The sequence below is a fragment of the Gekko japonicus genome, unplaced genomic scaffold, assembly GCF_001447785.1.
Source record: "Gekko japonicus isolate JY-2015 unplaced genomic scaffold, Gekko_japonicus_V1.1 scaffold424, whole genome shotgun sequence".
Lineage (NCBI taxonomy): Eukaryota > Metazoa > Chordata > Lepidosauria > Squamata > Gekkonidae > Gekko > Gekko japonicus.
The window spans coordinates 247002-261007 of record NW_015165247.1 but is presented as its reverse complement, the minus strand read 5'-3'; the positions used below and the strand labels follow the sequence as shown (position 1 = coordinate 261007).

The 14006-nt window shown below is 51.2% G+C and overlaps 1 protein-coding gene across 1 annotated transcript in view; it reads left to right on the top strand.

The window, feature by feature from the left end:
- PI4KB (phosphatidylinositol 4-kinase, catalytic, beta) overlaps positions 1-14006 on the top strand; it is a 92677-nt gene that overhangs the window by 65394 nt on the left and 13277 nt on the right. The window contains exons 8-11 of the mRNA XM_015410092.1: positions 526-635; positions 7321-7425; positions 8318-8441; positions 13276-13541. Coding sequence (XP_015265578.1) covers positions 526-635; positions 7321-7425; positions 8318-8441; positions 13276-13541 — 605 coding nt within the window. The remainder of the gene's footprint in view (positions 1-525; positions 636-7320; positions 7426-8317; positions 8442-13275; positions 13542-14006) is intronic.

The window sequence follows — 14006 nt, the reverse complement described above, 5'->3', positions numbered from 1 at the left end:
GGGGAAACGTGCAGATCTGTTCTCACATAGGAGGGAGAGCTTGTGCCTGAATAAAACTTGGTCTTAAAGGTGCCACTGGACTGTTTTGGATTGCTAGCTATTGGGGGGGGGGACACGTGCAGATCTGTCCTCGCAGAGGAGGGAGAGCTTGTACCTAAATAAAACTTGGTCTTAAAGGTGCCACTGGACTGTTTCAGACCGTGGGGCCGAGGGGGGGGGGGTTCGCAGGTAATGTACCTGGCTGCTTCTTGCTCTGACTGAGGGCTGCTGGGAGCAGGGGGTGGAGCTTGTTGCATGTGTCCGCCCCCTGGGCTCTTTACTGCCAGAGCTCCGCTCCTGTGCACTCCTGCAGGAAATGACCCCTGCCTGGGGGAATAGTAAGCACAGAACCAGCTCCTTGGGCGCAGTCTGTTTAGCGTCTTCGGCTGAGCAAAACCCAGGGTAGGGGTGGGGAGCCATTCTTCTCTTGCAGAACGGAAAGTGGAAGATGTTCAGCCACGTTCCTCTTTTTTCCTTCCCTTCCAGCTTCCAGAGATGCACACCAACAGCTGCGACAACATCTCCCAGTTCTCCGTGGACAGCATCACCAGTCAGGAGAGCAAAGAACCCGTCTTCATAGCTGCTGGAGACATCAGGTAACGGGCGGCTTCATAGCTGCTGGAGACATCAGGTAACGGGCCGCCCGGGGAGGGAGAACGGGCACCTTCCCACACTCCTGGCAGGGTTGCCACTTTCGGGAAAGTCAGGGAAATGAAAATTGGTCAGGGGAAGTCAGAGAAATTGGTCTGAAGTCAGGGAAATTGTGATTAAAATATATTCACACAGTTGCCAGCCAGTTCCTCTGGAGGGCAAACAACAGGGCAGAGAGGCCGAGGCCTTCCCCTGAGGACAACCTCAGAAGAGCCCTGCTGGGTCAGACCAGTGAGGGTCCATCCAGTCCAGCATCCTGCCCCACACAGGGGCCAACCAGTTCCTCTGGAGGGTCAACAACAGACCAGTGCGGGTCCACCTAGTCCAGCCTCCCGTCTCACACAGTGTCCAGCAAGTTCTTCTGGAGGGCCAGCAACAGGGCAGAGAGGCCGAGGCCTTTCCCCTAAGGAGAACATCAGGAGAGCCCTGCTGGGTCAGACCAGGGAGGGTCCATCTAGTCCCGCCTCCTGTCTCACACAGGGGCCAGCCAGTCCCTCTGGAGGTCCAGCAACAGGGCAGAGAGGCCGAGGCCTTCCCCTGAGAAGAACCTCAGAGGAGCCCTGCTGGGTCAGACCAGGGAGGGTCCATCCAGTCCAGCCTCCTGTCTCACACAGGGGCCAACCAGTTCCTCTTGAGGGCCAAGAACAGGGGCAGAGAGGCCGAGGCCTTCCCCCGAGAAGACCAGTGAGGGTCCACCTAATCCAGCATCCCATCTCACACAGGGGCCAGCCAGTTCCTCTGGAGGGCCAGCAACAGGGCAGGGAGGCCGAGGCCTTCCCCTGAGAAGAACGCCAGAAGAGCCCTGCTGGGTCAGACCAGGGAGGGTCCATCCAGTCCAGCCTCCTGTCTCGCACAGGGGCCAGCCAGTTCCTCTTGAGGGCCAAGAACAGGGCAGGGAGGCCGAGGCTTTCCCCTGATGTTGCCTCCTGACTCTGGGATTCAGAAGTTGACTGCCTCTGAATGTGGAGATTCCCTTTAGACACCGTAGCTAATAGCCACTGATAGACATCAGACCTGTGACTCTGTCTTATCCCCTTTTAAAACTGTCTGTATTTGCGACCTTCACTATATCCTCTGGCAGCAAATTCCACATTTTAATAACTTGCTGTGTAAAGAAGTATTTCCTTTTATCCGTTCTGAATCTACTGCCCATCAGTTTCATTGGTGCTAAGTGTTACTAATAATGGGACACAGAATGACATTCCCAGTAGAAAATTCTGTGATTTGTGTAAAAAGAGGCAGTCTTGGCCTTCTGGCCCCAACAGATGTTAAACAGGGCGGCTTTGATTTTGTTTCTGATGAGAAAAGTATGTCATTGGTAAGTCGGAAGATGGCAGCAGTTGACCATAAGAACATAAGAGACACCAGTGTTGGATCAGGCCAGTGGCCCCTCCAGTCCAGCACTCTGTGTCACACAGCGGCCAAAAATACCAGGGGCCCTCAGGAGGTCCATCAGTGGGGCCGGAACTCCAGAAACCCTTCCACTGTTGCCCCCCCCCCCCGCACCATAAGAACATAAGAGACACCAGTGTTGGATCAGGCCAGTGGCCCCTCCAGTCCAGCACTCTGTGTCACACAGCGGCCAAAAATACCAGGGGCCCTCAGGAGGTCCATCAGTGGGGCCGGAACTCCAGAAACCCTTCCACTGTTGCCCCCCCCCCCCGCACCATAAGAACATAAGAGACACCAGTGTTGGATCAGGCCAGTGGCCCCTCCAGTCCAGCACTCTGTGTCACACAGCGGCCAAAAATACCAGGGGCCCTCAGGAGGTCCATCAGTGGGGCCGGAACTCCAGAAACCCTTCCACTGTTGCCCCCCCCCCCCGCACCATAAGAACATAAGAGACACCAGTGTTGGATCAGGCCAGTGGCCCCTCCAGTCCAGCACTCTGTGTCACACAGCGGCCAAAAATACCAGGGGCCAAAAGTACCTCCCATCAGGAGGTCCATCAGTGGGGCCAGGACACTAGAAGCTCTCCCACTGTTGTCCTGTTGTTGACCACGGAATTCATAGAATCACAGAGAGTTGGAAGGGGCCATACAGACCATCTAGTCCAACCCCCTGCCCAACGCAGGACCAGCCCAAAGCATCCCTGACAAATATTCATCCAGCCTCTTCTTGAAGGTTGCCAGTGAAGGGGAGCTCACCACCTCCCTAAGGCAGCTGATTCCACCTCTGAACCACTCTGACCATGAAGAAGGTTTTCCTAACATCCAGCCGATACCTTTCTGCATGTAATTTGAACCCGTTGCTTCGGGTCCTCTCCAATGTTCCCTCTAAACTGTGGAGTCTTGTGAGCAAAAACTCTACTTTGTGAGCTACTGGTATTAAAGTTGTGAGCCAGCTATTTGGCTGCTGCATAAATCAGTTTGCTCTGGAGTCATCCTTCCTGAGCTAGGACAGAAATGTGTGAGCTGGAGGCTCAAAAAATGTGAGCTAACTCACACTAACTCAGCTTAGAGGGAACACTGGTCCTCTCCTCTGCTGCCGACTGGAACAGCTCCTTGCCCTCCTCCCAATGACAGCCTTTCAAATATTTAGAAAGAGCAATCATGTCCCCCCTCAGTTTCCTCTTCTCCAATCTACAGATAGCTGTGTTTTAGTTTAAATACCCTGAAGGTCATCTCCCCCATCCCATAATGCTGAAAAAAGCAAAGCCCAGTTAACATGTGGTGGCAAACCAGGGCTTTCTTTCTAATGCATGTAAGTTTTGCATATACTTGGGTTTGCGTTACAGCAGTTTCTCCCTTGTAAACCTGCCGGAGAGCCCCATAACCAGTGTTCAGAGGGTAGCCATTTTGGTCTGCAGCAGAAGAGCTGCATTCGAGTCCAGGAGCACCTTCAGAGACCAGCGAGACTTTCAGGGTGTGAGCTTTCGAGAGTCAAAGCGCCCCCTGGCAGATACTTTTGAGTAGGGATGGGCACGAACCAAAATTCGTCACAAACCGGGGCCCGGTTCGTGGTTTGCAAATCTGGTTTATGCGATTGTGTGGTTTCGCGAACCGTCCGCGAACCGCCATGGTTTCTGCGGCAGTTCGTTCGGTTCATGGGGACGGTTCGTGGGCCAGACATGCTGGTGCCCAAGGCAACAATTGGGAGCCCTTTACAGCCATGCAGGCGTGGCGGCACGACGCGACTGAGCTCAGAAGGCATTTAAATGTCTTCTGAGTTGAGTTGCAAGAGCCACCTTGGCTTCTGCAGGGGGGAGCGAAAGACATCCCCGAAACGACTTGCGTGAGATTCTAATAGATCGAAGCCATTTCAGTTTGCCTCCCCCCACCCCTGCTTGGAAGCTGCACGAACCCAAATCATTTTATGAACTGGGGGAGGTCCGAACAGGTTCGTGCGAATTCACCAACCTGCACGAACCTCAGTTTTCCTGGTTCATGCCCATCCCTACTTTTGATTCTTGAAAGGTCCGCCCGAGTAGGTCAGAAAGGCTCCCCCTCTCCCGGCTTTCCACAGTCTATGCAAGCCTGAATAATTCAAGAGGGCTTTTCTGTGCAGGCAACAGAGCAGTGCTGTACGAATTGATTCACAAAGTTACTTGGACAAATTCTTAAGGGAGGGGGCTATGGTTCAATGGTAGAGCCTCTGCTTGGCATGCAGGAGGTCCTAGGTTCAATCCCCGCCATCTCCAGTTAAAAAGGACCAGGCAGGAGGGGATGGGAAAGACCTCTGCCTGAGACCCTGGAGAGCTGTAAAGAGGGACTGTGGCTCAGTGGCAGAGCCTCTGCCTGGCATGCAGGAGGTCCTAGGTTCAATCCCCGGCATCTCCAGTTAAAAGGACTGGGCTGCAGGTGATGGGAAAGACCTCAGCCTAAAACCCTGGAGAGCTGTAAAGAGGGGCTGTGGCTCAGTGGCAGAGCCTCTGCTTGGCACGCAGAAGGTCCCAGGTTCAGTCCCGGGCATCTCCAGTTGAAAGGATCAGGCAGGAGGGGATGGGAAAGACCTCCGCCTGAGACCCTGGAGAGCTGTAAAGAGGGGCTGTGGCTCAGTGGCAGAGCCTCTGCTTGGCATGCAGAAGGTCCCAGGTTTAGTCCCCGGCATCTCCAGTTGAAAGGATCAGGCAGGAGGGGATGGGAAAGACCTCTGTCTGAGACCCTGGAGAGCTGTAAAGAGGGGCTGTGGCTCAGTGGCAGAGCCTCTGCTTGGCATGCAGAAGGTCCCAGGTTCAATCCCCGGCATCTCCAGTTAAAAGGACCGGGCTGCAGGTGATGGGAAAGACCTCAGCCTGAGACCCTGGAGAGCTGTCAAGAGGGGCTGTGGCTCAGTGGCAGAGCCTCTGCTTGGCATGCAGAAGGTCCCAGGTTCAATCCCCGGCATCTCCAGTTGAAAGGATCAGGCAGGAGGGGATGGGAAAGACCTCTGAGACCCTGGAGAGCTGTAAAGAGGGGCTGTGGCTCAGTGGCAGAGCCTCTGCTTGGCATGCAGAAGGTCCCAGTTTCAATCCCTGGCATCTCCAGTTGAAAGGATCAGGCAGGAGGGGATGGGAAAGACCTCTGCCTGAGACCCTGGAGAGCTGTAAAGAGGGGCTGTGGCTCAGTGGCAGAGCCTCTGCTTGGCATCCAGAAGGTCCCAGGTTCAATCCCTGCTGGCATCTCCCCTTAAAAGGACCAGGTGGTAGGTGATTCGGAAGACCTCCACCTGAGACTGTGGAGAGCTGCTGTCCATCTGAGTAGACAACACTTGATGGACCCAAGGGTCTGATTCGGTATAAGGCAGCTTCATGTGTTCGTGTGTTTGTGGCCTGCCCTACTCCATATAGTTTGCTGTGTTTCAAGTTTAGTTTATTGTCTTAGCCTTTGGCTGTGTGTTTAATCCCATCATGGAATTTCACATCACTTTAAGTGTCCTGCTAACACTTGCTTCAGTTCTGTTTCTGATACTCCTGGTTGGTTCTACAGCCCAAGTCCTCCTTCATTGTTCACTCTGTGTAATCTGCTCCAAGTCCAGGTGAGAGAGGCAGGCTATAAATATCAATAAGATACCCTGAAAAGCCTGTTAGTCTCTTAAGACGCTTCTGGACTCGAATCTCGCTGAACCCTGCAGCAGTGCTCCCTCTAAGCTGAGCGAGTGTGAGCCAGCTCACAGTTTTTTAGCCTCCGGCTCACACATTTTTGTCTCCGCTCAGGAAGGGAGGGCTCCAGAGCAAATTAATTTATGCAGCCGCCAAATCGCTCGCTCACAGCTTCAATGCCAGCATCTCACAAAGTAGAATTTTGGCTCACAAGACTCCGCAGCTTAGAGGGAGCATTGCCCTGCAGACATATTCCCCTAACAGGAGTCCCTTCCTCGATGCAAGAAGCAATCCTTGTTCTGCTGTCAGTGGGATGCATCTGCAGGATCCAGACGAAGGAAGCCAGAAAAGCTGAGAATTGCAGGAGGCCCCTGTAATGATTCCACGTTTCTGGTGTGTGTGTTCCTTTAAATGTTAGTTTGACTGTGGTCATATGAGAGAAGCGATAGAGGGAGACAAGTTTCATTTGACTGGCTGATGACTGAGAGGGTGGGAGGAGGGGTGTCCGAGAGGATTCTGTGTGTGTGTCTGTGAGGAGATTCTGTGATACAAGAGAGACGAGCAATGTTCCCTCTAAGTTGTGGAGTCCTGTGAGCAAAAATCCTACTTTGTGAGCTACTGGCATGAAAGTTGTAAGCGAGTGATTTGGCCCCTGCATAAGTTAGTTTGCACTGGAGCCGTCCTTCCTGAGCGAAGAGAAAAATGTATGAGCCGGAGGCTAAAAAACTGTGAGCTAGCTCACACCAACTCAGCCTAGAGGGAACACTGGAGACGAGTATGGAAGAGTTCTGCAGAGAGTCTGTGTGACTCTTGTGTTTTATGACAGAGTTCCGTGTGTGAAGTTGGAAGAGTGAGCATAGTCTGCGTGACTATGGAATTTTGAGTCTAATTCTAGGTGAATAAGATGGACAGTTTAGTCTGTGTGACTGTATATAAGAGAGAGAAAGATTATACTGAGAGTCTATGCCTGTCAGAGTGAAGTCTGTTTGTAACACCAAGTTTTGCCAGCTACACTTACAAGTTCCTTTTTTCAGCAACAGTTCAAAATAACCAGAAACCTATTTTGTTCTTTATTAAATAAATCAAATTTTGTTTAAACGTATGCCAGAAATCAGAATAGTCCTTTCTCATGGCCACATAGTCCTCTGAAGTCCCCAGTCCCTGGGTCATTCTACCAAAAGAGAGAGATTTGGAATTTTTAATTCCTGGTGGCAGTAGAAAACTGTGAACCAAATAGGGCTAAGCTAAACCATATATATAAAAAAGTACAAATATTTATTAAGGTGTACACGTGTTAAAACTTTCCTGATTAAAAATTGCTTTGTCTAAGATCAGACTGTAAAAGCTTGTCCACTATACATACAAATGATGGGTAAAAAATTTTACAACTGAAGACCAAACGCGTTTCGGCCCCTAAGGGCCTTCCTCAGTGGTCACTATTATCTATATATTCTAGACACACATTCAAAGACCTGTTACAGAATTCTAATACACATATAATTACACCAGATGTTGTTTCCTTGTCTACTTATAATTGGACTCCTGGTATTAGTGATGGGCCATAGGTGTAGCCATATCACCACCACAACTTATTTTTGTGCCCTGTGCAGGCGGCGCCTCTCAGAGCAGCTGGCCCACACTCCGACGTCGTTCAAGAGGGACCCCGAGGATCCCTCTGCCGTTGCCCTGAAGGAACCATGGCAGGAGAAAGTCAGGTAAAAAATCTCTCCGCTAATGAGATCTCTCTTCAGAATGGCCCAGGGAGCCAATCTGGTGTTGTGGTTAACAGCGGCAGGCTCTAATCCGGGAGAACCGGGTTTGATTCCCCACTCCTCCATGTGCACCTGGCTGGATGACCTTGGGCAAGCCATAGTTCTGACAAGAGCTGTTCTTGAAAAAGAGCCGTTTTTGTCAGAGTTCTCTCAGCCCCACCTACCCCACAGGGTGTCTGTTGTGGGGAGGGGAAGGGGAAAGGAGTGTAGACTCTAATCTGGGAGAACCGGGTTTGATTTCCCCCACTCCTCCACATGCAGCTGCTGGTGTGACCTTGGGTCAGTCACAAGTTCTCTCAGAGCTGTTCTCTCAAGGGCAGTCCTCGAGAGAGTTCTCTCAGCCCCACCTCCCTCACAGGGTGTCTGTTGTGGGTAGGGTCCGACTTACCTGAGGGACCGCCTTTCCCCAAGAGCACTTCGGTCGGGGACCCAACACCGCCTGGTGATTCCAGGCCCCCGGGAGGTAAAGCTTCCTGCGACCAGGACTAGATCCTTTTCAGTGGTGGCCCCTACCTGGTGGAACGAGCTCCCGGAGGAGTTCCGCAGGGCCTGCAAGACAGAGCTCTTCCGCCAGGCTTTCGACAGGAAGTTCCGCCATAAATTGCATGGCACTGAATGTGGGATTGGCTCGAACTATCTGCTGGACAGTGCCACCCAAATGGGGAGGATTGAGGACGCCATCAAAACCACTCAAGACCGCCTTGTTTACAGAAAGCACTTTATTATTGTTATTAGTATTCATGATTTTACTGTTTTATCTGGTTTTATGTATGGGCTCATGCCTCTTGTAAGCCGGGCCTGGAAAGCCCTGACTCCTTCTGCCTCTTCTCTGCAGGCGGATCCGGGAGGGCTCCCCGTACGGACACCTCCCCAACTGGCGCCTCCTCTCCGTGATCGTGAAATGTGGGGACGATCTCCGCCAAGAGTTGCTGGCATTCCAGGTTCTCAAGCAGCTGCAGGTGACCGGAGCTCTTTCCCCCCCCGGGGGTCCCCGGGGGGGGGGGGGTTTCGGGGTGCTAAAGAACCTCCTAGTCCTGTCCACCCCACAGTCTGGGGAGGGGCCCTTTAAATTCCGCATGGAATTAACAGGGACTGGTGCATGGGAAGCCCTTTGGGACGGCAAGAAGCCCATTTTGTTCCATTTGTTTAAAACATTTATTAACCACCTTTTCCCCTTAGGGAGTTCGAGGCAGCTTATGATATAAATCAAACACACAAGATAAAGTATATATAAAAATACATAAAACCAAAAACGTTTACATCACAGCTTAAGACCGAGATGGGTGGCCGTGTGAGTCTGTCCGTAGCAGTCGAGAAGAGCAAGCGTCCAGCAGCACCTGAAAAACTAACACAATTCGTGGCAGGGGAGGAGCTTTCGTGAGTCACTGCCCACTTCTCCAGAAAGCTCCTCCCCTGCCACATGTTTCGTTAGTCTTTAAGGTGCTCCTGGACTCTGGCTCTTTTGTATGGGTTAAGACCACTTTAACGAAACGCAGTCCCAAATAAAACTGCCTTCAGCTGCCTCATGAAGATCGAAAGCCAGGGGGCCGGGCGCACCTCCCTGGGGAGATTGTTCCATAATCGTGGGGCTGCCCCCGAAAAGGCCCTGTCCTGTGCACTCATCAGATGAGCCTCTTTGATTGGTGGGACAGTGACGACTCGGGCCTCTACCCGTGATTTTTCATCCCCATCCGGGACCGTATGGGAGATGGCGGTCCCTCAGATAGCCCGGTTCCCAGCCATGTAGGTCTGTAAATGACACAACCAGGCCTATCTTTGGGCAGGAACGCACAGGAACGGAGTTCTGGCTGGCTCCCGAGTTGGTCACGCCCAGCAGGAACTCATTAGCGCAATAGGCCACACCCAACAGCAGAAACTCATTAGGATTGGCTACATTAGGGGTGTGTGGCCTAACATGCAAAGGAGTTCCTGCTACAAAAAAGGCCCTGGGTTTGGACAACAAACAAGGTAAACAGAATAAGAGGCAAAAGGTGGGTGTGGCTGGATGAGCACACTTCTGGTAACACGGGGGTGTGGCCTAATAGGCTAATAAGCTGTGCTGTCAGGGGTGTGGCCTAATAGGCTACTGAGTTCCTGCTGTTGGGTATGGCCTGTTATGCTAATGAGTTCCTGCTGGGCTTTTTCTACAAAAAGAGCCCTGGACAACCAACACCTTGAATTGGGATCGGGAGCAAACTGATAGCCAGTGCCATTGCTGTAGTATCGGGGAGTCACACCAGCCCCCAGTAGCTGGCCCCAAGCAGCAGTCCAGCTGCAATATTCTGCCCTACCTGTAGCCCCTGAACTCTCTTCAAGGGCAGTCCCAAATAGAATATGTTGCAGTCAGTGTTCCCTCTAAGCTGAGTTAGTGTGAGCTAGCTCACAGTTTTTTAGACATTTTTATCCCAGCTCACACATTTTTATCCCAGCTCAGGAAGGAGGGCTCCAGAGCAAACTGATTTATACAGCAGCCAAATCACTCACTCACAACTTTAGCGCCATTAGCTCACAAAGTAGAATTTCTGCTCACAAGACTCCACAGCTTAGAGGGAACATTGGTTGCAGTAATCCAGTCTGGATGTTACTAACACATGGAATTCCTGTGGCTAGATCTGGATGACCCTAGGCCGAAGAGTCTAAGACTTTTCAGTTTAGAAAAGAGACGAATAAAGGCGGGGGCCTGATAGAGACTTATAAAGTGATGCATGGGGTGGAGAGAATTGACAAAAGGGAACTTTTTCTCCCTCTACCCAAATAAGAACATAAGAGAGACGCCAATGTTGGATCAGGCCAAAGGCCCATCCAGTCCAGCACTCTGTGTCACACAGTGGCCAAAAAGACCAGGTGCCATCAGGAGGTCCACCAGTGGGGCCAGGACACTAGAAGCCCCTCCCACTGTTGACTGACACCCCCCCAAGCACCATGAAGACAGAGCATCACTTGCCCCAGAGTCCCTATCTATACCTTGTGGCTTATAGCCACTGATGGACCTCTGCTCCAGATGCTTATCTAATTCCCTTTTGAAGCCGGCCATGCTTGTAGCCGCCACCACCTCCTGTGGCAGTGAATTCCATGTGTTCATCACTCTTTGGGTGAAGAAGGTCTTCCTCTTATCCGTTCTAACCCGACCGCTCTGCAGTTTCATGGAGTGCCCACGAGTTCTTGTATTGTGAGAAAGGGAGAAAAGTACCTCTTTCTCTACCTGCTCTATCCCAAGCATAATCTTATAAACCTCGATCATGTCACCCCTCAGTCGTCGTTTCTCCAAGTGAAAGAGCCCCAAGTGCTTTAACCTTTCATCATAGGGAAAGTGTTCCAACCCTTTTATCATTCGAGTTGCCCTTTTCTGCACTTTTTCCAAAGCTATAATACTTGAATATAATACTTCAAATACTTGAACTCGGGGGCGCCCAATGAGGCTGATGGGCAGTAGGCGTCAGGTTCCCAGTCAAATCGCTCTCCACGCGCACTTTTTTCAGTGAATGTTTTATTTGAGAGATGTGAGATGCTCTGGGTTCAGACTCAGAGGTGCAAAGGCGGGAAAGCCACGTATAGTTACAACCCCAAAATCCCACTCATACATGTCTGCATTACTACAAAGACCATGAAAGATATCCGGTCCACGACTAGCCAGACACAGACTCTGCTTCAAGGACACTTCCCGTGTGAAAGATGTCTTTGAGGCCCCATGGAAGTATTGCCGAAGCTAGCCTTCTAAGTGATTACAGGCCACTCACTCTCCCCCCCCCCAGGAATGCAATGGCAGGTGAGGGCGAGCGATAATGGCGTGGGGAGCAGCAAGTTAAACGAATGGTGGTGTGCAGGAAGCAAGCAGGATACAAGGAGCTCAAACACACTGGGTAGAAATACAACAGGAAACAAATATGGTCACAGTCCGTAGTCATGCAAAGATAGAACCACAAGAGCAGGTAAAGAAAGAGGTACTTTTCTCCCTTTCTCACAATACAAGAACTCGTGGGCACTCCATGAAACTGCAGAGCGGTCGGGTTAGAACGGATAAAAGGAAGTACTTCTTCACCCAAAGAGTGATTAACACATGGAATTCACTGCCACAGGAAGTGGTGGGGGCTACAAGCATGGACGGCTTCAAAAGGGAATTAGATAAGCATATGGAGCAGAGGTCCATCAGTGGCTATTAGCCACAAGGTATAGCTAGGGGCTCTGGGGCAAGTGATGCTCTGTCTTCATGGTGCTTGGGGGGGGGCCCAACAGTGGGAGGGCTTCTAATGTCCTGGCCCCACTGCTGGACCTCCTGATGGCCCCTGGTATTTCTGGCCACTGTGTGACACAGAGTGTTGGACTGGATGGGCCTTTGGCCTGATCCAACGTTGGCGTCTCTTATGTTCTTATGTTCTTAACTGTACACAGTGCGCTCAATCTTTCTTTAACAAAAACCGTAGAGTTGTAATTATGAAATGTACACAAGTAATAGTAATAGTATAGTATAGTATAGTATAGTATAGTATAGTATAGTATAGTATAGTATAGTATAGTATAGTATAGTATAGTATAGTATAGTATAGTATAGTAATCCTGCCAACCTAGCAGTTCGAAAGCAAGACATTGCAAGTAGATAAATAGGTACTTCTTCAGTGGGCAGGTGACAGCGTTCCGTGCGCCTTGGTGTTTAGTCATGCCGGCCACATGACCATGGAAGCATCTTCGGACAGCACTGGCTCTTTGGCTTTGAAACGGAGATGAGCACCGCAACCCTAGAGCCGGACTCGACTGGCTTTCGAGCAAGGGAACCTTTACCTTTACTTTAATAGTAATACATTCAAATTGTAAGTTCAAATACAAAAAGATAGAAGTTGACAACGACGAGTCGGTGGTCTCCGGAATGCGATGCCATTTCGACAAACATCTTCTTCTAACCAAGAGTCTATAAGCTTAGAAATAATATAATATATATGTCGACGTCAATACTTGCATCTTTGTAATTGTACATCGAAATAACATAGTATTGGTTCAAAGCCTTACTTGATGATGTATGAAAAATTGCACTTCAATGGAAAAGCTGCCCAATTCACATGGAGTTCAGTAGTTTCTAAAAAATATATAGCAAAGCAATGAAACCAGACTGGATAACTAACTAAGTATAATTGTATAGAACCAAAGCCTATGTGAGAAAGAAAATGTTTAAACCTACTTACCACCTATTTCATTGCATAAGTAATGGAGAAGAACATCTCTCAAACCATTACTTGCCACGGGAATAAACCGCTTTGAAGGGGGATTAGATAGACTCCTAGAGGATAAGTCTATCAAGGGCTACTGACCGTGGTGGCTGAGGGGAACCATCCACATTCAGAGGCAATGAACCTCTGGATCCCAGAGCCCGGAGGCAACATGAGGGGAAGGCCTCGGCCTCTCTGCCCCGTTGCTGGCTGTTCAGAGGAACTGGTTGGCCCCTGTGTGAGACAGGAGGCTGGACCTGATGGACCACTGCTCTGATGTGGCAGGAGCCAGTCCGGTGTCGTGGTTAGGAGCGCAGACTGTAATCTGGAGAAACCGGGGCTGATTCCCCACTCCTCCACATGCAGCTGCTGGTGTGACCTTGGGTCAGTCACAAGTTCTCTCAGAGCTGTTCTCAAGGGCAGATCTCGAGAGAGCTCTCCCAGCCCCACCGACCTCACAGGGTGTCCGTGGTGGGGAGGGGAAGGAAAAGGAGACTGTGAGCCCCTCTGAGACTCCTTCGGGTAGTGATGGGCAGAGGTATAAATCCAATCCTCCTCCTCCTCCTCCTGATGTCCTTACCCCTTTCCCTTCCAGGCCATCTGGGAGCAGGAGCGGGTCCCGCTGTGGATCAAGCCATACAAGATCCTCGTCATCTCGGCGGACAGCGGCATGATCGAGCCCGTGGTCAACGCCGTCTCCATCCACCAGGTGAAGAAGCAGTCCCAGCTCTCGCTGCTGGACTACTTCCTGCAGGAGCACGGCAGCTACACCACCGAGGCCTTCCTGACCGCCCAGCGCAACTTTGTGCAGAGCTGTGCTGGCTACTGCCTCGTCTGCTACCTCCTGCAGGTCAAGGACAGGTGAGGGGTCTGGCGGGGCGTCTTGGGCATCTCTGGAACATCAGCCAGAACGCAGAGCAGCAGGTGGGCTCTGCGAGGTGAGGGGTGGAGAGGGTGTGGAGCAGGGTGCCCTGGGGAAATGTCTCCCATCAGGCTCTGCTCTCTGGGGAAACCGGTTTGAGAGCCAGTTTGGTGTAGTGGTTAAGTGCGTGGACTTAATCTGGGAGAGCCGTGTTTGATTCCCCCACTCCTCCACTTGCAGCTGCTGGGTGACCTTGGGCAAGCCGTAGTTTTGGCAGAGCTGTCCTTGAAAAAGAGCTGTTTGTGTCAGAGCTCTCTCAGCCCCACCCACCTCACAGGATGTCTTCTTCTTCTTCTTCTTCTTCTTCTTCTTCTCCTCCTCCTCCTCCTCCTCCTCCTCCTCCTCCTCCTCCTCCTTCCTTCTTCTCCTTCTTCTTCTCCCTCTTCTTCTTCTCCTTCCTTCTT